The following is a 22,425-nucleotide window of genomic DNA, read 5'->3' on the forward strand; positions in this document are numbered from 1 at the left end:
TGCGTGTGTGTGTGTGTGTGTGTGTGCACGGGTTTGCATGTGTATGCGTGTCTCTGACTGGTGTTTTAAGTGACTCTTGAAAGGCCATTCACACCAACAATAACTGTGTGGCAATAACTCCAATCGTTCTAGCTAATATGACCGACGCGGCCCACACATAAACTATAATGATAACGACATGAACAGTATCGTTGGGGAATCAGCCAGAGCAATTTCGAAAACGATAAAAAGCTGACAGCCAATCAGAATCCATCAAGCTTTAGCGAGACTCCTTATCGTTGGTCAGTGTGGACGCTTATTGTTCTAGTTTTCCTTCTTGGTGCAAATGGCCCTTAGAGAGCTAGTCAGTCTACTTGTGTTAACTCACACCTCTTCTCTGCTGTGTATTGTAATGATATTGAGATACTTGTTACAGTGCCTGAGATTTCTCATGTGAACCAAAAATGATAAATAGTCAGATGGTGAATACAGGGTTTATTGTTTGTTCAAGGACAGCTTGGGAGGGGGAGGGGTAAATATTTGCACTCTGTGTTTGTGCCTGCAAGATATCTCCCACAGCACAAGACAGACTTTGGTAGCCGTTCGTACCACATAACACTACCCATGTGCTACCTTCAGAATCACACCTTGGGTTCAGTTTCTCTGTATGTTTTTAAGCAGCTCAGTGACTTTAACATGCACTAAGTTTCACTTTTGCCATAAATGAAACTGCAACTACTGCAACGGCAACTTTGATATCTACGTCAGTTACACTACACAAGATCAAAGTCCAATGGAACACTGTGGTTGCAATTCCTCAAAAGTACATTTCAAGAGGCACCTCTACGTCTTAACAAGTCTTAAGTGGAGTGCTTGCTCTATTCTTTCACTGCAGTTACGCAAAGGCAAAAATCTACACTGACAAAAAAAGTACACTCAAGACATCTTCACAAAGTGTGCTGTTTTAAGATTTTACAAATTAAGAAGCACTGTTAAATACATTTGCAGGGATGTTACATCACTTCTTCAGGGCGTTCACTCCCTGCTTCAGTTCACTCTGTTATCTGCAAAGAGAAATCATATCAGTTCACCCGATCTTTGGTCATCTGAGTGAACAAAGACACCATCACCAAGACTAACACTTTACTTGGATACTCTGCCTAAAGATACTTTACAGAGGGTTTGTTGACATACAAGTTCAGTCTTTAAAATTGCTCTTAAACAGTAACTGACCATCACCAGAAATTGTTGTCAACAGAATGTCAGAGTTTATTAATAATATGAGCATCTGTAGATAGTCTACAGGAGATCATCCAAGTAAATTGTGACCTAGAGATTGTGGTGCTCTACGAGGGCTTTGAACAAGAGGGGCGTTGGTCACATTTCACCAACTTCAAAACAAAACCAATTGGATCATTGCATTCAATGTTAAGTTCTTTGTTTTTTTACTAATAATTCTAAAACTTCTTTTGACAGTAGAAAGAGCTGATCTACAGCTTTCATTTGATGTGAATATCTCAATGTCTCTGGTTCTCACCCCTCGCTAGTCTTAGGCAGCTAGTGGCCGCACCCTGTGCTTGAAGCTTACCTTCACTATGACCTGCTCCTTGCGCACACGCAGCTTGGTGACCTGAGTCTCGGCCATCTCGGCCCTCTCCTCCGCGTCATCCAGCTCGTGCTGAATTTTCCTGAACCTGGTCATGTTGCTGCTCATGTTCTCCTCCTGGTGGTCACAGATGGACATGCATGTTAATGGAGAAATCAGTATACCATGTGTAGAAGACCACAGACAAAGTGGTGAGGAGGACTTGTGTGGAGGTTCCTTTTGTCTATGTTTTATGGAGTTCTCTGTGACTGTCTAAAAGGATACCTCTCTGGTCACTGAAGGAGTACAAGAAGAGAAAATCCTTTGCTTTTTAGTGTCCTGTCAGTGTTTGTACAGTGGACACTTACTGCATCCACAGCCTGCCTCTTGTAGGACTTCACTTTGGTTTGCAGCTTTTCGATGAGGTCCTGCATCCTCAGCAGGGTCTTCCTGTCTTCATCTGTCTGCAGAAAGGATGCCAAAGTGTCAGGTAATGAATTGTCATCCATACATGAATGATGAACACACTTAAATTTAACTTCGTCTCATTACATGTTTGTGTAGCTGTGTACCTGATGAGTGAGCTCCTTGATCCTCCTCTCGTACTTGCGTATGCCCTTCTGGTACTCAGAGGACTTCCTCTGTTCACAATCCAGCTCACTCTCTAGCTCTCTCATCTAGGAGAAACAGCAGTTCACACACAACAGGAATTAGCCTGGGATCCACCTTCTAACCTTCATTATTATTCAATTGAATGCATCTTGAATATATCTTGTAATATATAATTCCCCCTGGGAGATCAATCTATCTATCTATCTATCTATCTATCTATCTATCTATCTATAAAAGTGAAGTCAGGCATCCGACTGGTTCCTCACCCGAAACTCCATCTTCTGCATCTGCTTCTTGCCTCCCTTGAGGGCGATCTCCTCAGACTCATCCAGACGCATCTGCAGGTCTTTAACGGTCTGCTCCATGTTCTTCTTCATCCTCTCCAGGTGAGAGTTGGTGTCCTGCTCCTTCTTCAGCTCCTCAGCCATCATGGCTGCCTGGGTTTGGGACAGTCGGAAGAAAGTAAGAAAAATTGTGTTTCTCAATATGTAAAGCATGCATTTATACGGTACATGTGATCATCACTATTATCATTTCAAATTGACTCTATTTTTCTATGCTATGGACTTTCTTTTGAGTCTGAAATAAAGATTGAACTGAATTGGCTCAAATTGAATCAAATCGAATCAGAGCAATCGGGATGTTCCCAACAGTGGTGTCTTTCCACACTTTGCCCTGATGGTGGCAGCCACGTGCCATCCACTAGTGCTGTGCATTGAGACCAGTGCTCACATCTGAGATGGCCTTCTTGGCTTTCTCCTCGGCATTCCTGCACTCCTGGTTGGCATCGTCCGCCTCTCCCACCAGCACTTTGAGGTCAGTCTCCAGCTTCTTCTTCTGGTTCAACACGGCGGTGTTCTGAAGAACCAAAGACAAGTAAGTAATGTATTATCTCAGTATCTGAAGGCCCCTGAATCAGTTCAGCTCTCAACAAACAACAGTAAGAGTGGGAATTGTCTTTTACAAATGTGCACTATCTACTGTACAAAAGCCATTAAAACATGTCTTTAATCAGATTATGAGCTAGTGTCCCGTACGTGCCTAGTCCTAGACTAAAAGAATGAAAATCGTAATTGAAAAAAGCATTTACTGTAGGACTTGGCGTGATCCATGAATGGGAAACTGGCCACATAATTATAGTATATATATATATATAGTATATATTAATATTGTATGATAAAATATAGATAGTTGATAAAAATAGTAAGTAGTAGCTACTGTATGAATGTATTGCACAAGAGGCTGAGCAGGTGAGCTTACCTGTGTGTGCAGCAGGTTGACTCTCTCTGTGGTTTCTATGAGCTCATGTTCTGCCAAACGCCGCCCACGTTCCGTTTGTTCTATGACAGAACGTAGTTCCTCCACCTCAGCGGCTAGCAGGTTGCTCCTGCGTTCTGTCAGAACCACCTGCTCTCTGAGCTCTGAGTTGTGGTGGGCGGTTGAGTCCAGCTCTATGTGCAGCTCCTGATGGGTCAAAGGTCAAGAAGAGTGAATCTTTAGGCCCGTATCATAACTATTGGCCTCGGCTTATACATTGATTTTGCAAAATTTCTTCAGATATGAGATTAATACATTGGGTCAGTTAATATGGTATTAATTTGGCTTTGTTTATTTTAACTTGCTTAAAACACTGCCCTGTGGCTTATACACAATGTGGCTAATGCACAGGAAATTACTGTATTATGAAAATATGCTTTCATTATCCTTGTGATCTCCTCCAATTCAATAGGTGAATTCAATGATGGAGAAGTTCTGCAGTCTCGTTTAACAGCTGTAACTACAGAAGTTGTAATTCCATATGATTTGCCTCACAAAAATAGTTCTCCAGCTCTGTTGGTCACTCTCACCATCCCGTCTCTGTGAGTAGTCGTGCCTGGCTGTAAGCCTGCCACTCTCACCTTGATCTGGGTCTGGAGGTGGTGCACCACCTTCTGGGACTCGGCAGCCTGGCGGTTGGCGTTGCAAAGCTGGAGCTCCATCTCGTTCAGGTCTCCCTCCATCTTCTTCTTAAGCCTCAGTGCTTCATTGCGAGACCTGAGCTCGGCGTCCAGGGAGAGCTGCATAGACTCCACTATGCGCTGATGGGTGCGTCTGCAAGGCCAAACAGATACATGTAACCATGTGTTTATCATTTGGTGGACACGTTTAGCTAGTATAAGCATTTTAATATAAAGTGATGAAGAGAATAAGATAATTTGGTGATTTAGTTAATGTTAAATCATCATATCATATTCAGATGCCTGTTTGTTTTTTGAAATAAACTGACAGCAGTTTGCTGCTTTAATGTGTAAACAGTGCTTGGACGCTTGTGCAATGTATTTTTTTTTTATCATTTTGTGTCTTATACCGCAGGTTGTCGATTTCTTCCTCCCTTTCAGCCAACTTCTTTTCAATCTCAGTCTTGAACTGAGTGAGCTCAAACTGCATCTTCAGGGTCTTACTCTCCTCATGCTCCAAGCTACCCTGGATCAACAGAAAAATAAAAAGGCTGAATTTACACAAAAACTTAGACAGATTGGAAAACAATCAGTCACAGAGTTGTGAACATCTGCCACAATCTACTTGCCTGGATACTAACCAACCCATTAAATACATGTGATGGGATATGGTAAACATGGTGAAATTTGTTGAAGTTGGTAAAATTTCACCATGTGATGTTTTTTCCCAGATAGCATCACAAATGTGTAAAGTACGATATAATACATGTTAATGGCAGGATATGTTTTTCATATGAGACATGAAGGAAGTCAGAATGTACCTCTACTTCCTCCAGTGCTGCTTGTATGTCGCTCTTCTCAACATCAAGAATCTTCTTCGTCTTTTCCAGCTCATGGATGGTCTTTCCACCATGACTGATTTGGTCAGCAAGGTCCGCTATTTCCTCTGTGGGCACAAATATCATGTCACTAAAGCCATCCTTACACCAGAAGACTTTGACACAATTTGGGAAAGATAGTAGAATTTTGAGAAAACCTTGAATGGGGGGCAAATAATCGAGTAATGCTAATGGAATACCAGTTCTAATATAAGAGTCATTTTAATATAAAGGAACACCATTCTTATAAGTCTAGAAATGTTGTTTAACAGAAACTAGTAGTGACAAAAAAAACCACCTCTATTATGTTTTGTCCAATTCTCAAACCAATCATATGAAATAGCCGTGTGCAGTGGGTGAGATGGGAAGAGCAGCCCTGTTTACCCTGCAGGTTATGGTTCTCCCGCTTGACGGTCTCCAGGTGGTCGAGCGCCTCCTCGTAGCAGTTCTTGAGCTTGAAGAGCTCGGTGCTGAGGCTGCGCGCCTCCCGCTGGGACGCCTCCAGCTCCGTGTGCTCCTCCTCGTACTTCTGCTTCCACTCCGACAGCACCTGGGGCAGGTAACACACTCTTCAGTCACCACGGCAACGTACGGTGAGGCAAGGTACGTTTGGTGGCAAGATCAAAATGGACATGCCAGCTGTTTGTATGACCATGGGCAACTATGAAGGCAGTATGTAGATGTTACGCTTTTTTGGGGTTGGATAAAAATGAGTCATTTTCAGACTGGATGAACACCACTGTATGACCTTACTTAGAATGCAGAGAATCACAATGAACTCTTTCGGAAATATGTGTAAAGTCATAAAATACTAATAAGCTTGTTGTCTATTCACACGCTCCTGCACTGACCTTGTCAAAGTTGCGTTGCTTCTTGTCCAGGGCGGTGGCCACAGCGTTGGAGCGCTCCAGGTCCACCATCACGTCTTCGATCTCAATCTGGAGCCTCTGCTTGGTCTTCTCAAGAGAGGCACACTTGGCATGGGAGGCCTCCACTGTCTCCTCTGTGAACTGCAGGCGAGCCACCAGCTTCTTCCTGTGGACAAAGCCAGGCTTTGAAAATGGGTTGCTTCAGGAGATAAGTCTGACGCTAGATGAGGTATGTATTTAAAGCTTACAAGCAACAAATGCTGGTAAAACATTGAGATGAGAGATTTTCTTATCAGTGTTTAGAATTGGCATATTGCTCCTGCACAGCAATGTCATATGAATACATTTCCAAAGACTTAGTCCTGTTGACTATCAACTTCTTTTTTGTGTGGATTAAATGACTGCAATAAACATTATCACCAATAAGACCAATTCTAATGCAGCAGATGCAGTAGCGCCTCTCCTTACTTGGCCTCCTCCAGCTCCTCGGTCCTCTGGATGGCGTCGGTCTCGTACTTGACCCTCCACTGGGCCACCTCGGTGTTGGCCTTGGACAGGGCGCGCTGCAGCTCGGACTTGGCCTCCTGCTCCTCCTCCAGCTGCTCCCTCATCAGGTCGCAGTCGTGGCGCGAGGACTGCAGCGCGTGGGCCAGGGCATTCTTTGCCTGATGGATACACAGGACAATGTGAAGAAGTGTAACTCACACTGTCCTACTGTACTGTATGCAAGATGTGCCAAATACCTGACAAATTAGATTAATCAGGATAAATATAGCTATAGGATATATAGCCGTTCCATATGATTTATCAATCTTTGGGTGTACAAATACAGTATCTCACAATGATGAAAAACAGTGAGTTATAATTGGTATTTTATTTAATCTCCATATGAAAGGACAATCACAAGCCAGCTGCGTGTGTTAAAACTCAGTGTTGGTCAGTGTTTATGAGAGTCTGTGTGTTTCTCATATAGGTCGTCCCCTTAGAATGATAAGGTTCTATCTGACATTTTTGTCAAAATTGAGTTAGTGACATATTCTTATTGTGTGACAACTTCAAAAGGCGAGGTGAGGTGATTCTTGTAGTTGTATGCATTTTTGGACATTATATCTTTGTTCCTCTTATCTGTATAACTCTATGGAATCCTAACACTTTGAAGCTCAATATCCCAGAACTACTCAGAATGTGAACAGAACCCGAGTTGACCTCTGACCTTGCTCTCCTCCTCCATGTGTTTCTTCATCTCCTCCACGGTGTGGGTGAAGTTGTGCTTGGTGCGCTGCAGCTGGAGGACCAGCACCTCCCTCTCCTCCAACCTACGCGTCGCCTCAGCTGAGCAGAGAGAGACAGACAGTCAATACTAACTCTAAAGCTTACATGTCTGAAGGTGTGTATGCATGGGTAAACTATAAAGCACTTTGGATAAAAATGCTTTACAAATGTACTCCTTTTACCATTTGAATAGTAAAACTTCATGTAACTTCACATCTAAAAATCTTCACATTCCAAGGTTCTAACTTATCTTTGTATTCAACAGAATTGTATTCAATCAATTTACTGTAAAAGTTAAATTGTATTCTACAGGCCACCATTTCTGTTCATTCACAAGTGAGCCTCGTATGACCTACCACACTCGGTCTGGGATCGGGCTTTATGGGATGTGGCATCATTAAGCTGCCTCTGCAGTTCATCAATCTTGACCTTGGCCTCGGTCAGCTGATCCTCAACCAGCCTGCACATCTTCTCAATGGCCGCCTGGGAGAAGAAGGGTCAGAGAGAAGGAGAGAAGGAGAGAAGGAAGGCATTCAGCTGTCTGGAGTGCTTTTTTTGAGTCATAATACTGAAGCAATAACAAAAGATTGAAGTAATTTGTTGCTGTCCTTCCTTCATTCCAACAGATGGAGAAAAGTGTATACTAATCCTGTATCTACTACTGTATCTATAAAGTGTATACTACGGTAATCCTGTATCTACGACTGTATCTCTAAAGTGTACTAATCCTGTATCTACGACTGTATCTCTAAGATCAGGGGAGCTGCTACAAACTGTACTTCATGAAAAATGGCAGCCTCTATTATCTCTTGAGCTGGCTGCCATATTCCCCCTTGGCAGTGCTAAACCGCTCGACACATTCCGGTGGCCTCTGATTAGAAGTGATTATGTGGCCATGTCCCGCTCCACACCTCGCCCTCTCTCACCTTGGACTTGGCCATGTGCTCCAGGTTGGATGCCAGGTCGTCGGCCTCCATCTTGGCCTCGCACTTCTCCTTCTCCAGCTTCTGCTTGACGCGCTGCAGGTTGTCCAGCTGCTCGCCCAGCTCCAGCACGCTGTCGCCGTGCTTCTTGCGCAGCATGGCGGTGGTGGCCTCATGGTGGAGCGACACCTCCTCCAGGTCGCGCCGCATCTTCAGGAAGTCGGCCTCGCGCTTCTTGTTCATCTCGATCTGCGCGGCCGTGGCGCCGCCGGCCTCCTCCAGCCGCTCGCTCAGCTCGCCCAGCTCCTGGGACAGCTCGCCGCGCTGCTTGTCCGCCTTGGACCGCGCCACGCGCTCCGCGCCCAACTCCTCTTCCAGCTGCTCGATACGTGACTGGAGGCAGAGCAGAAACAGAAAGTGGAGATGGAATCATAATGTTGATAAAGTGGAACTACTCGGAAAATAGTTTGATAAGCAACTCAACAATAAGTTGGAATTGAAGCACAAAGCATTTGACAGTATTTTTTTCATTCTTGTTGGGACTGAATCATTATTACTTGAATCTATCCTAACAGCCAGTGAGATATAGCTGCTTCTGAAGTAGATGTTGATCAACAGAAACAGAATGGCAACATACAGATCTTCCACATCTATTTCCACTGCAGTGCATTGACAGGCATGATGGGGTCTGGTTGGGAGTTGGAAACAGTGCAGTACATACCTGCAGCTCTTTAATCTTCTTCTGTAGCTGAATGATCAGGGATTGCCCATCCTCCAGTTTAGAGCCCAGCTGAGTCATTTCATAGTCTTTCCTGAATGAAAGCAAAGAGAGCAACCTGTGAGAAACTTAATGGAACTTAATCTTAGACATCTGCAATAACATGTTCATTTCATGGTTATGGTTATCTCAAAACATAGTCAAGGATACAATGGTCTTTGTATATTGTAGACACTCACTTTCTGAGTCTCTCGTCCATCTGCTGTTTGTCATTCTCCAGGTCTGCAGCAGATCCCAGGGCGATCTTGAGATCCCCTTCCAGCTTACGCTTGATCCGCTCAAGGTCCATGCGGACCTTCTTCTCCTGCTCCAGAGAACCCTCCAACTGCAGACAACATCAACATGCAGTTCATAAACAAATCGCCAAATCGGTGAGATAAACTAATTCAGTTTATTCCAGCAAATGTTTTTTTTCTATGGCTTCCCTCAAGCTCACAGTAAATTCTATCAGTTTTCCTTAATAAGAACAAAGATCATCAAATCAAAGCTCTAGTGCTAATAATTTCTAGTGTTAGTATTTTTTTAGACAAAGCATGATGCCATAAGACGACATGAAGACACTTCTCAGAGGACACCGGCGACCCTGTCCAATCACCAAACACTCACATCATCCACTTGCTGCTCCAGCTTGATCTTGGTCTTGGTCAGCATGTTGACCTTGTCCTCCTCAGCTTGCAGGTCCTCCAGGGCCTGCATGTGAGCCTCCTGGAAGGCCTTCTTCTCATTGGTCAGCTTGAGGATGGACTCGTCCAGGACAGCCATCTCCTCAGTCAGGTTCTTCACCTGCGGTCATGTCAGAGACGCACTCGGTCAACAAGATTGCTCCAAGAACTTACAGAGATGTTTGCCTACATTCAATTTGCCTTTCATATCTCCAAACTCATTGTGCCAATATTACTTTATACCCTTATAGGTTTCAGAAGTCAGAACACCTTGTGGTTTTCTTCATTTTAATTTCAAAATGTGTTTGTTACACCTGTAAGTGACATATCTGTTGTCATATGTCATATGGAATAATGGAAGAGTAGCTGATGTTGTACAAATGAGAAACCTAACAAATCTGAAAAGCACAAAGTCATGAAACCTCTTACCTTGTTCTCGACGGCATGCTTCTCCTTCTCCACCTTGGCCAGGGTGATCTCCAGGTCATCGATGTCCTTCTTGAGCTCGACGCACTCGTCCTCCAGCTTGCGCTTCTTGCTGAGGATGTTGGAGCTGACCTCCTCCTCGTCCTCCAGCCGCTCCGTCAGCTCCTTCACCTTGCTCTCCAGCGCCAGCTTGGCTTTGATCAGCAGGTTGCAGCGGTCCTCCGCGTCCGCCAGGTTGTCTTGTTCCTGAGGGCACAGGACACAATTAGCACAGTGAGTACAGTCAATTAATACAATAAATAATCAATCACTCTTCCATATTGCACATTGTTGTTGGGCTTCTTATATTGTTTTAAACATGCCTAACAATATGCTCATAAGTGTATCACAAAGATTTTCTTCTCAATCATCTCATAGACTCATTTGAAAGTTAGTGTTTTATATCGACTGATGTTATCCTATATATTCAGTATCTATATTATTCTATACAGTATGGATCCCCTTTGGATTCTGTGTCCCATCACTCATCAGCATGGATACTCACTGACTGGATCTGCAGGGAGAGGTCATTCTTCTCCTGCACCAGGGACACCTGCTTCTCCTCCAGCTCCTTGCGCTTGGCCTCAGACCTCTCGTAGGCCTCCTTCAGTTTCTGGTACTCCTCCTTGAGAGCGGCGAGCTCCTTCTCGGTGGCCGCACTCTTCAGCAGGGGCTTGATCTTGAAGAAGAGGGTCATCCAGGGCCAGTTCTTGACCGTGTAGAAGGCACGGAGGTTCCACTGGATGATCATGATGGCCTCCCTGTAGAGCACAGGAGATGGAATTGATCATTACAAGGCGAAAAATAAGAAGGAAAGAGATCTGTGCGTAGTTGCTCCCATACATTAAAAAAGAATTCAATATTTTAATTTTGTGTGTGATATTTAATTTCCAGATGATTTCTGAGCAATTCGGAGAGAATTTTAATCTTGTGTGAGGAGAGGGGTAGTATCTTTCCACTGAAGTCACACTATTGTAAAAGATTTGCTTTTGAGTTACAGCATAGGTAATGGTAGACTCTTAACTGTTAACACTACACAAGGTTCACCATACATTATCCAAAAACTCTTTCCACTCTTTTGACATTCTCTCCCTTCTCCCCTTTCCTTGTGTGACCCATCCTTGCCCTGGGTTTATGTGTGACATGCTGCGCATTCTGACAGTGCAACCCCACCACCGCCACCGCCGCCCTTTAACGCTCCATTGTTCTAAATTAGCCCAGTGCTCCAAACACCAAATACGGCCAGGAGAACGTGGCCCTTTGTGTCATGTGGCCCGTGCTGTCCAGCAGTGTGTGTGTGTGTGTGTGTGTGTATGTGCGTGACGAGCAACGCGCCGGGCCCAGTGGGGTAAATCAATTCCGGATTGCCGGCATGGTGTCACCCACTGGGCCAGTGGGAGGTTGGGTAGAGGTCGTTGATTATCTGAAACCCAAGAGCTCCATGAAACAGGAGGACTTAATCCCCTGTCACCTGGACTGGTATTCCAGGGATGCGGTTGTTCATAGCCCTGGCCAGTCTGGACAAAGGAGTCAGGAGAAGAATGGGGTTTATTTTTGTATACGGGGCAGTGGGGGGAGGTGGGACTGTGTGTGTGTGTGTGTGTGTGGTTGGGTGGGGGGGTGATGAAGTTTGGACAACTGGCATAAGAGCACTGGGTGATACGACCCCCATACAACCCCCCCACCTTCTACATCCACACCTGCTCCTGTTGTAAGTACAGCCCAGGCGGGGTCTTGTGGAGTGAGTGTGTGTGTGTGTGTGTGTGTGTGTGTGTGTGTGTGTGTGTGTTTAACAAGCGTTCCCCTCGGGGACCACACAAGCCCATACATGTACGTGTGGACTGACCGCCTGGCACACGCCAGGCCACAGCTGCGCCACGGCCCCAGACATTTCTGGCGTGCGCGACAGCCTTCTTAAATGTGCTCTTATGCACACACATACATGCCTATGGTCAAATCCTCACACATTCGTCAAGTGCCAGGGAATTATCATTAAATTAAGCATTAAATTAAGAGACAGCATGGAGCAGCCTCAGAGACACACTTGAACGTGATAAATACCAGAGTGCTTTAAACCAGCCGTGCCTGTGCCGAGATGCTTTAACAGCTTAGACAACCACCTCGCCATAAGCACTGTGTTAAAGATCTCCTTAGGTGGGATGAGTGTGGGCTAAAATGATATACATACATGCACTGCGCTGCAGCTGGTTTTAATAAGAGCTTTAGTAATGTATATGGCACATATATGGTTTGTCCTTATATGGCTCCTTAATTTAGTTAGTAATTTTGATACATTTTCTTGGTAAACATATCATATTCTCTGACTCCCTAACACAACAGCATTGGACTGTTAGCTGCTGCATCACTGCAGTGCTGTCAGGCATAAGGTTCTAAGCTAAGCTAAGCTAATCATGTTTGGTGGTGCCGGTTCTCACTTCTCCATCAGGACCCTCTGGCGTTGCATCCTCATGATCTTGCCTCGACACACGGCCTGGATCATCGTGATGATTTCGGCCAGACGCTCATCTCTCATGTCCTCCAGCAGTCCCAGAAGTCCAGCCTTGAAGAACACCTAGAGAGGGAAGAACAAAACAGGTACAAGGTCTTCACGTGTCAACATTTTTATTTTGTGGGGTCGGGCTGACAGACTCACACAGAACAATTGTCATTTGCCTTTTCCTACACTATAGTATTTTTTATTACCCTAAATATTTTAAAACCTGATGAATGTATTAATGTCTGTTCTATTCTGTCTCTGTGAAGCATTTTATAACAATGAGTTGAAAAGTGCTCTCGCTTACTTATATAATTTTATTAAAATATGGAAGATTTCGGTGCCTTCCATACCTTAGTGTAGCCAAATCTGTACTGGGTGTGGTCGATGTCGAGGGAACTGAGCAGTTTCTCAGCGGCCTTCTTGCTGTCCACAAAAGTGCCTTCTGGGATAGCCAGAGGGTTCAGGATGCGGTAGCTGGAAACCACAGAAAACACTCATGAATGTTAAACTCTTTATGAAGAAAAACACTGACTTGAATGTTAGATATGACGGAGAAGGAACAGTCAATATTGAGAGACAAGCAGGGTATTTAGATGAAAATAGAAACAGGAAGCTACAGTGTGCTTTCAGATGTCATATTATTGTATTGAGCATCATTTTGCACTGCGGGTGGTACTGTAATGTACTGAGCATGGGATTATATTATTTGTGTGAGTTGTCCTGCTCACCGCTGTTTGAACTCGGCGTAGAGAAGGCGGTTGGGAAATCCCTTCCTGCAGATCCTGATGCCCTCCAGCACGCCGTTGCAACGCAGCTGGTGCAGCACCAAGAAGGGCTCCATCTCCCCTGGAGACAGAGCAGAGATCTCACATCAGACCGCTACGGCTCATGGACAACTCGGTTCTTTATGCACAACATATGAACACCAAAATGCAGGAAATCTGAGCCTTCTTACCTGGGGTCTTTGTTTCGTTTGGAATGATGCAACGCACAAAGTGAGGCTGAGTGCTCCTCAAGTTGTTCATGAGCTTGTTCAGGTTCTCCTAGAAGAGGAAAGAGAGATGTAATGATGAGAATCACCCACTTCAACGTGCTTTTCAAAAGCCCAGTCGTCTAAGTTCAAATAACAGAGAAAAGAAATCCCAAGAGTATGCTCAACCTTAAATCTTTGAATACTGTATGTCTTGAATACAAACTTTGAATAGCTTTAACCTCAAGCTCTTAGTGACTGCAGACTTACCTGTACCATGTGAAATGCAGATGCCAGGGAGAGTGGAGATAGCACAGACTTAAAGTGATGTTCATGAGTTCATTTCCCTAAACATCACTGCAAGTCTTAACTAACTCCCTCTCCAGTCCAAAGTGAAGCCGCACCATTAACGTAATCACACAACAGCCACCATACTGAGATGCAATGACAAGCCCTTTGTAGAGTATGTTTAAACTAACATAGCTTCTTCTAAAACATTGACACAGTCATGCTATTACTTGGACTATCCAGCGCAGTGATTGGCCTACCTTGTGCAACTGTGAGACTGTTTGGAAAGATGCTCCTTTTCTCCTTTTCTCTTTAGTTTTGAGCTCGCCAGCTGCAAATAATTGAGCGATAGACAAAGATGAATAGGTTTGGGTGTAGTTCTGGGTGCCATCGACATGCTTTATTTGTAATGGAACCTAGGTACTTGAAGTCTGGAACCTGGAACCTACCTGAATCAGCCCCTATGAAGTTCTCAAAAATGCTCGCCATTAACTTGTTAGAGGCCTTCTGGAAGCAGATCACCACGGTTTCATTCAGAGGATCTCTGTTCTTTTCAAGCCAGCCGGAAATATTGTACGGCACCTTGGAGAAAGAGTATAAGGAATAGACTAATGGTTCAGTACCTTCTAGATATCATAAATATGTTCAGTTCAGTCAGTGTATTTGTTTAGTGACACCACTACACACTTTATGTTTGTATTTCATGTGTTACAATAATCTCCAACATACATACCACTCCAGCATAGTGCACCACCTCAAAGTGACTCTCATATTTGCGTTTCTTGTCGGGTTTTGGCTTCACAAAGTTTGGTGACTTGCCAATGTGGTTGTCATAGAGCTTAGCCTTAAAGCTGTTGTCTGTTGCTTTGGGGAACATGCACTCCTCCTCCATGATTGATAATATACCCATAGGCTGCAGACAAAACAAAAATAGGTTTAACAGAGATTTATCTCCCAATCATTCAATCAGTCAATCAATCAATCAATCAATCAATCAAATTAGGAATCCTTGCACACCTTCTCAATGAGGTCAATGCATGCTTGCAGGTCTAAGCCAAAGTCTATGAAGGTCCATTCAATGCCCTCTCTCTTGTACTCCTCCTGCTCCAGGATGAACATGTGGTGGTTGAAGAACTGCTGCAGCTTCTCGTTAGTGTAGTTGATGCACAGCTGCTCAAAGCTGTTGAACTAGTTGGAGTAAGGAGGACATGATGGAAGAAAAGGGGAAATACATGAACAGGGTTATTATAACAACCACTAATTTATTTGACAATCTGACAATGTGACTTATTAGTTGCATGCAAGATTCTATGCTCTCCTCTACTCTACTTGTGTGCAGCTTGATGAACAAGGCACTACTTCAGAATAACTACTGTAAATAGCAGTCTACTCCTTCATAAATCCATGGAACGTGAAGAGGGGAAAAATGTCATTGCAGTGCATACGTCAAAGATTTCAAATCCCGCTATATCCAGGACTCCAATGAAGAACTGGCGTGGAAGGGCTGTGTACAGAGTCTTGTTGATACGTTCCACTATCCACTTGAACATGCGATCGTAGGTGGCTTTGGCCAATGCACCAACAGAATAGTACACCTATACAGATACACATATTAAGAGATGTTAATAAACAATATTGCAATTGCCAATATTCATGAACAGCATATTGCTCATAAACCATATTTATTTATATTGATGATTGATTGTATGCCTCCATCACCTAATACTGTCCCATTAAGTGTAACAGACGAAATATCAGTGAAAAACAGAACATCAGTAGGTTTGCTTATATGATTCTGAACTTTGATCTTATAAATCTTAACTCCTCTGTATCTAAGCACAAAGCAGTGTTGTTACACTAGCTGTTTAATGTTATTCATGTTACATTAGCTTTTAGCTTCATTTCTAACACTATACAGTATAGCTCCAATGTCACAGGGGCCTGCTAATATGAGGTGTGATCTGTCATCAGTCCGATGCACTTGCGCATACGCACCATATGTGTATATTCTCACCTGTTCAACAGTCTGGCCCCTGATGATATACTCATTCCCCACCTTCACTCTGGGATTCAGTAAACCCTTGATGAAATCTGCTGAATTAATGCCCATCAGGTAGGAGGCTTTATCCACACCTGGTGTATTTACACAAACACAAACAACATAAAATAACAACATTAAAAAGGTCCGCGTTATAAAAGGAATAATTGCTCCCCCACAGTTTTTACAAAGGTGGATGGGAACACCATGGATATATACCTGGCATATTTTCATCATACATATCATTATGAGATAAAAAGCTGCTACAGTGAGCTATATGATTTCATGGAAGATGTCATGGAATCATACAGGTGTGTGTGTGTGTGTGTGTGTGTGTGTGTGTGTGTGTGTGTGTGTGTGCGTGTGTGCCTGAAGTGTCTATGCTACAGTGTGTGTGTGTGTGTGTGTGTGTGTGTGTGTGTGTGTGTGTGTGTGTGTGTGTGGTTGCCGCCCTCACTATCAGTCCCATCAGCCTCCGCCTGCTCCTCTCTCGGCCTGGTCTTGAACTTCATATTGCCAAAGTGCATGATGGCGCCCACGATCTTGTAGCAGCCGTTCTTCTCCTCAGGCGTGAAGCCCAGCGTGTCCATGGCATGCTGTGGCAGCCCGAGTCAGATGATATGGCGATGACGAGGCGACAGAAAACAAAACAAAAAAAAACAACGTGAGGGGCAGAGGATAAACAGAAATAACAAAGTGACTGCAACCAGATATGCAACAGGGCCCCATGAGACCCTCAGTGTTAATGCAAGTATAAATAACACGGCCAAGACAGACACTAGGGCTGGACTGCATGTGGCTCAGAGCTGGCTGCTATCTGACGTCTTTTCAACTTAGCAAATGGGCAAATATTTGTGATCTCTTAAAAGAAAATGTGTTCACCTTGAACATTAGCCTCTCTTCAACACACTGTTTTTTTAAGGATATATCTAGAAATGATGGGCCCTTGAAACTATCTAATCTCTGCAGTCCAATGCCCTTAATTTCACTGTATGGGTTAAGAGCTAAGCAATGAGCAAAGTACACTGCACAAGGATACCATGGGACATGTGGGAGCATTGCGTTGACCCACCCGTATTTGTGCTTCTGGTACTAATTCTAAGAGTTACTGTAAGTGATCTTGCCAAGGTATTAAAACGCTTTAATTCACGTGTGGCAGACTTTGCTTGTTGCTTGTTCATAGCCAGTTTCCAGTCAATTAAATTAGGATCCTAAATCTCAAACATGTACAGGCCCTGGCATGTTCCAAGGTCCTTGTCCGGTGTTCAGGGTCCCCACACTCCCTCAGTGGTCACCGCTACGCCCCTGTCTGTTCTTACATCTGTGGCCATCAGCTCGTCCCCGTCGTCCATGTTTTCCACTGTGATCACTCCCTGGGAACAGTAGTGGTAATCGAACGGATTGGAGGACACCAGCAGCATGTCTGTGAATGTGTGCGAATGAAGAGCCCATTGTTTAGAGATTAGCCAACACACTGAGGATTCCATCCAGATTTTGGAGAGAATAGGGTGCGCAGTAGCAATACTCAGGCTTACCCAGCATCTCAAGCTTGCGCTGCGACATGATTTGATAATAGATGTGGTAGCTCCTCTCTCCAGGCTGCTGAAATATCACTCTGGATTTTTCTAGAAGGTCTGTGGTTTGTGAAACATTAAAACAGAGTGAGCATATACCAATAGACAAAAAGGTGACAAAAAAACCACTTCTACACAAGAGAGTATATAATACTGAACATGACATATGAATAGGCTATGTACAGTAAAAAGTGAAATCTCTTACAGATGTCAATATCAGCAGAGGCCAGTTTCCCTGACGCACCAAAATGAATTCTGATGAACTTGCCCTGCCAGATCACAAGAGAAAGAATATGATGTTAATGACACCTTTTTGTCATAACAGTCTAGTCTTCATACTTTTCTACAATCCCAATGTGCACTTACAAAGCGTGATGAGTTGTCATTCCTCACAGTTTTGGCGTTACCAAAAGCCTCCATAGCAGGGTTGGCCTCAATGATCTGGTCCTCTAGAGTACCCTGAAGGAGGTTAAAAAATAGGGCCAAATTTGTCGCAGTGCCTTATCCATTAATAGAGTAAATTTGCAAAAACAGATCATCTCTATTCTTTCCAATACTCATAAATCATGATTTTCTATTGTGCATTATGTTCATATAATTTTACAAAATTATATAGTTTAAAAAATGGTATAGTTTCTGTTGTTTTTCACATTTTGTTTTTTATATTAGAGAGAGATTGTAAGTGTGTTCTTGCACTGTTCACTTCTTTGCTACTTCTGACACTTCCTGTTCCATGTGCGTCGTGGTCGCATTACCACCTCGTACTTGTGCATATTGCATCACAATGTCAGTTCCCTGCCTGGAATTTGAAATTTAGTGGATAGACTATCACCCCACAATTGAATTTTTCCCTCCTCATGGTGTTGTTGTGAGAGTTTTTCTTGTTCTGTATGAGTCATATAAACTAGTGGATCTGTCTGTCTGTCTGTCTGTCTGTCTGTCCATCTTCCTATCTATCTATCTATCTATCTATCTATCTATCTATCTACTGTATAGGCCTATTACAGTAGTGGCCACCACATTGATTTATGAATATTTGCTATGACTGGAGATATCTGTTTTTGTAAACAAACTGTTTGTTTGTTTGAATTCGGAAGTGTAAAACAAGATGGAAAAAAATATGTTTCTGAGGGAGGATGATTGGTCGAGGAAAAACACATGAGGTTAAAAGACAGGGACAGAGGATTGGGATGAAAAACAAAAGAAATCCAAAAATTCAAACTGTGTTTCCAAAAACAACTAGCCTACATTAAGGGATGAGGGAAATGATGGTGAAAAACAAAACAAAACAAAAACAGGAGGACTGTGGTGGAGAAGGGCAACAAAACCTGAGCATCTAGCGACGGACAAAGGAATCTATTGGTTATTTCAAAGTAGGGTATATTTGAAGGGTATTACCAAAAGGTGTGATGCATAAAACAATTAATGACAAAGTCAAAATTTCAAAAGGTAAAAAACACAAAAGACAAAACCAAAAAAAAGAATTCAACAAAAATGAGATTTAAAAAAAAAAACAAAACAATGGATGATGGAGGAAAAATGGCACAAAAGGGAAAAAATATCTGCCCTTACTCCTTTTTTTCCACCTGCTTCACCAAGCGCAGCTACAATGGCAAAATACTGAATTACGCGTTTCGTGTTGACAGTTTTGCCAGCACCGGATTCACCGCTAGGAGTGGTAGAAAAAGCATTAGCGTGGATGACATGATAGCCAAAGTGTGTAAAAGTTCGGATAAGAGATAAAACAAGGACCAAAGCGACAAATCAAAAAATACTGTTCGCTTCTTTTCAGATGTAAACTCAGGGTATGAAGAACAGAAAATGTGATTTATCGGCAAAAAAAAAATATGGGGCCTACAGAAAGTCCACTTAAGTCCACTTACGTGATGAGCAGAGACTGGTTCTCACGATCTGGAGAAATAGAACACAACAGATTTAGAATTTTAGATGGACTAGAAGACAGTCTTTTTACAACAGGCATTCCAATGTGGCACCGGCTTGAAGTGCAAAAAGGGATGTGTCAAAATGACTCATTATGAGTGAGTTCAGAGACAACACGATTTTGTGTGATTTTGAGTTAATGTTGGGCAGCAAGAAAACAACAAAAACAAGCAAACAAACAAACAAAAGGTACACCTTTTTGCAGATACACATGTGTTTGGTTATTTGAGATAGTTGAACTCTCTTTTTCACCCAGCCAGCCACACAATTGCTATGTTTGTTGAATAGAGAATATTGAATGCTGTTGATATTGACACAAAATGTGTAGTCCCTGAACACACTCAGAGATGCAGTGCAGTATGGTAGGAGGGGACTCACTTCGCAGCATGTCATTGTAGGCATTATCAGCGATGGCATAGATGTGGGGAGGGGTCTCGTTGCGCCGCTTGCCCTTGTAAACGGCGACCACTGGAGCCGTGTAGACTGGCAACCACTTATACGGGTTCACTGTGACACAGAACAGACCAGAGTACGTCTACACACACACACACACACACACATCAGAGAGAGAGAGAGAGAGAGAGAGCGAGGAAGAGAGAGAGAGAGAGGAAGAGTGTTACTCAACCATTATTGCAATCATGTCAGGTGATCATAAAGGCAAGTCACACATAAGCCTACACTCTAGATCAACTCAAAAACAAATGTAACATTTGTTGAAATTGAAAACAGGGGAATCTGAGCTCTGTGTCAGACAAGAGTCTGATTTCATCTAAAGCCCTCCTTAGTCCTTACACTGACAGACTTTGCAAAGATTTGGAAAAGATATTTGAAAGACTAGTCTTAAGACAAGTCATAGAGTTGTTGAGTCACAGTTTAGTCACAGACTATGATTTTGGAACTAGGGATCAGGGTAAGGGTCACTATTTACAAGACTGCTACTAGAGATATCTTTAAATTATTTCCATTGTGCACTACTGTACATATCAGCAGGAACTCATATACCATAGCCTATACTCATATCAGTATTTTTAGTGTTTCTGCAGCATTGTTTCATGTGTGACATATACCTAACAAATATAGAGTTGATCTGTCACATAGAATAGCCAACTGAACTAACAATTTATAAGAAATGAATGAAATAACAAATAATCATATAGGCCACAGCAGTCGCCTACTTTGCCCCTTCCTGCTGGTGTTGGAGCGAAGTCACTGTTGTTTTTTGATGTTCACGTCACTATTTGCATGAGCCACGACTAAAAAGACTTGAGATATATTTGATATTCCAGTAGACTAACTCCCATGATTTCAGTCCGACTGTGAAAACAGACCAAAATCTTACAAGGCGGCCTTAAGGTTTGCAGCAGTACTCACATAGATCATCCAGTTGCTGTATCGCCTCCTGAGATTGAAGAGGACCGAGGCCTCATTGAGGTGTGTAAGCATAGCCATGTCCTCTATCATGTCAAACTTTGGGGGGTTCATCTGCTGAATGTCCTCCTCTTTCACAATCAACAGCTAAAATAAAGAACACAATATACTCAGAGTTATCCTAATTAAAAAACATTCTAGTCTCTGTTGACAAAGCAAAATAAAAAAGTGCAATTCCTCAACACAATTTTAAGAACAGTCCACAGACTTGCATAGCCTGAGTATAAACTGAGATTTAACGAAATGAAAAATGCTAATAGGCAAAGTTAATTCATTAATATCTTTCCTGCTTGCAAATAAGGGTAACTGTTCTTGATTCCCAAAATAGAAAATTTTTTATATGATTTGTATAGTATAGCACAACTTTAAAATGACTGAAATAATAGTCATCCTTAAATAATCTTCGAATTAAAATCGGCATCATCAATGTAATTTGAAGGTTATTTTGGACCAAAAAGTAGCAAGGACTGTTTTGATGTCATCATGACTGAAAATGTTGCGGTGATTCCTGGCAATGTCCAACGAATCCAGAGACACCGTAACCTCATTGAGAATGTATTAGTCACTTACCCTTCCATCCTTAGTTTCAACGGTGGCTTTATCCCCGTCTACATCCCTCAGTTCCACCTCCGCGTACGCCTCCCTCTCATCGGGAATGAACACACGCTTTTTGCCTGAATATAACGTGCGAGTGTATCACAAAAAGCTCATAATAACACAGACAACTTCCGCTAAACATCTTGCCAGTTACACTGTCTGCGCGCACTGAATTCAGATTGGGAAAATCAATTCACTGTACCGTCAAATGCCTGCGTCTGAGCAGCCAGTTGTTCCAAGTTAGTTTTGCGGAGGAATGGGGCCGCCTCCCCGAACTCTCTCATTTCCAAAAAGAGGGACATGGTTATAGTTCCGGGCCCCGAACCAGTATCGACGCACCTGCAAATGTTCAGAGTAGATGTTATAGTGAAAGCGCTCCAGTTGAAACAGAAGGATCTGTCAAAAAATGTGCACCTGTCCAGAAAGTAGGCTATTGTATTTAAAAATAAGAAATGACTGACACAAAAGTCTTCAAAGGAGTTTTTTTAGACAATCTCTTATTTCTTGCAGGATCTCTTGCATTTTTAAAGAATTCAAAACTCCAGGTAAGAAACAGTTGTGATAATGCCTCAAAAGGCGCAAGACGCAAAGCGCAAGTATCGCCGTACTAACCTTAGAGCGCACACACCAGTTTGGCCCGAGCATTTGGGACTGATCCCCTTTTATTGTCTCACTCAAGGTCAGGGTTAGTGGAGATATGTCAGAAATCTCCATGTGTCTTCAGTCCTCGATGCTTCATTGGTCGTTCCCGTATGCCTACCACAGACCGTCACAAAAGGCAAGCGGCATTTCTGTCTCGGAGCACAAACCCACTGTAAGCTGGTTATTTTTAAAACACTCTTGTGTCCATCTAAGATTTATATTGTGATCAAATGAAGAGATGCAGGCAAGCATTACCTAAAGGATGTGATTTGCAGTGTGAGGAAATGTTTTAATGCAAGGCAATATATTAACTTTTCATAACCCAGGACATTCAGCATGTGAATGTTTGTCAATTAGATTTTGTAGATCATAATTCTGAATTCCTAATATCTAATCTTATTTCCAAATTATAATTGAAACATAGTGGAGCAACATGGTTGTTCTAAGGTTTCCATAGCATAATGTGGGCCTGCATTAATGAAGTGTATGT

At 43.0% G+C, this 22,425-nt stretch overlaps 1 protein-coding gene across 3 annotated transcripts; it reads right to left on the bottom strand.

Annotated features, from left to right (window-relative positions):
- Positions 1-457: 457 nt before the first annotated feature.
- On the bottom strand, positions 458-22,023 carry LOC134087273 (myosin-7-like). Of its 3 annotated transcripts, XM_062540672.1 has the most exons (43): positions 21,906-22,023; positions 21,496-21,632; positions 21,267-21,370; positions 20,640-20,783; positions 19,647-19,803; positions 19,211-19,238; positions 18,900-18,996; positions 17,694-17,786; positions 17,533-17,596; positions 17,289-17,387; positions 17,073-17,176; positions 16,211-16,349; positions 15,730-15,848; positions 15,161-15,310; positions 14,733-14,903; positions 14,449-14,628; positions 14,165-14,297; positions 13,976-14,046; positions 13,413-13,500; positions 13,186-13,303; positions 12,808-12,931; positions 12,396-12,532; positions 10,466-10,721; positions 9,925-10,167; positions 9,440-9,616; positions 9,013-9,158; positions 8,777-8,867; positions 8,059-8,448; positions 7,489-7,615; positions 7,074-7,192; positions 6,329-6,525; positions 5,843-6,026; positions 5,376-5,541; positions 4,935-5,059; positions 4,524-4,639; positions 4,075-4,267; positions 3,437-3,640; positions 2,909-3,034; positions 2,443-2,613; positions 2,137-2,241; positions 1,933-2,028; positions 1,568-1,702; positions 458-1,043 (listed from the first exon to the last, which is right to left on the bottom strand). In XM_062540672.1, the coding sequence occupies exons 2-43, from the start codon at positions 21,593-21,595 to the stop codon at positions 1,032-1,034; spliced, it is 5,799 nt and encodes a 1,932-aa protein (XP_062396656.1). In that variant the 5' UTR covers positions 21,596-21,632; positions 21,906-22,023; the 3' UTR covers positions 458-1,031. The 3 variants fall into 3 exon arrangements, 2 of the variants coding, with proteins under 2 accessions (XP_062396656.1, XP_062396657.1); XM_062540673.1 differs by lacking the exons at positions 18,900-18,996; positions 20,640-20,783; positions 21,267-21,370; positions 21,496-21,632; positions 21,906-22,023 and having other exon boundaries at positions 19,647-19,709; XR_009939811.1 differs by lacking the exons at positions 458-1,043; positions 1,568-1,702; positions 1,933-2,028; ... (2 more) ...; positions 2,909-3,034; positions 3,437-3,640 and having other exon boundaries at positions 4,128-4,267; positions 4,524-4,634.
- Positions 22,024-22,425: the final 402 nt, after the last annotated feature.

Source organism: Sardina pilchardus, chromosome 7 (assembly GCF_963854185.1).
Source record: "Sardina pilchardus chromosome 7, fSarPil1.1, whole genome shotgun sequence".
In the NCBI taxonomy this organism is placed as follows: domain Eukaryota; kingdom Metazoa; phylum Chordata; class Actinopteri; order Clupeiformes; family Clupeidae; genus Sardina; species Sardina pilchardus.

Coding starts and splice junctions, on each gene's coding strand:
- LOC134087273 (XM_062540672.1), bottom strand. CDS start 21,595: ATGTCCCTCTTTTTGGAAATGAGAGAGTTCGGGGAGGCGGCCCCATTC. Junction 20,784..21,266: donor TTGAAACTAAGGATGGAAGG/GTAAGTGACTAA, acceptor TCTTTATTTTAG/CTGTTGATTGTGAAAGAGGA. Junction 19,239..19,646: donor CTACAATGACATGCTGCGAA/GTGAGTCCCCTC, acceptor CTATTTCTCCAG/ATCGTGAGAACCAGTCTCTG.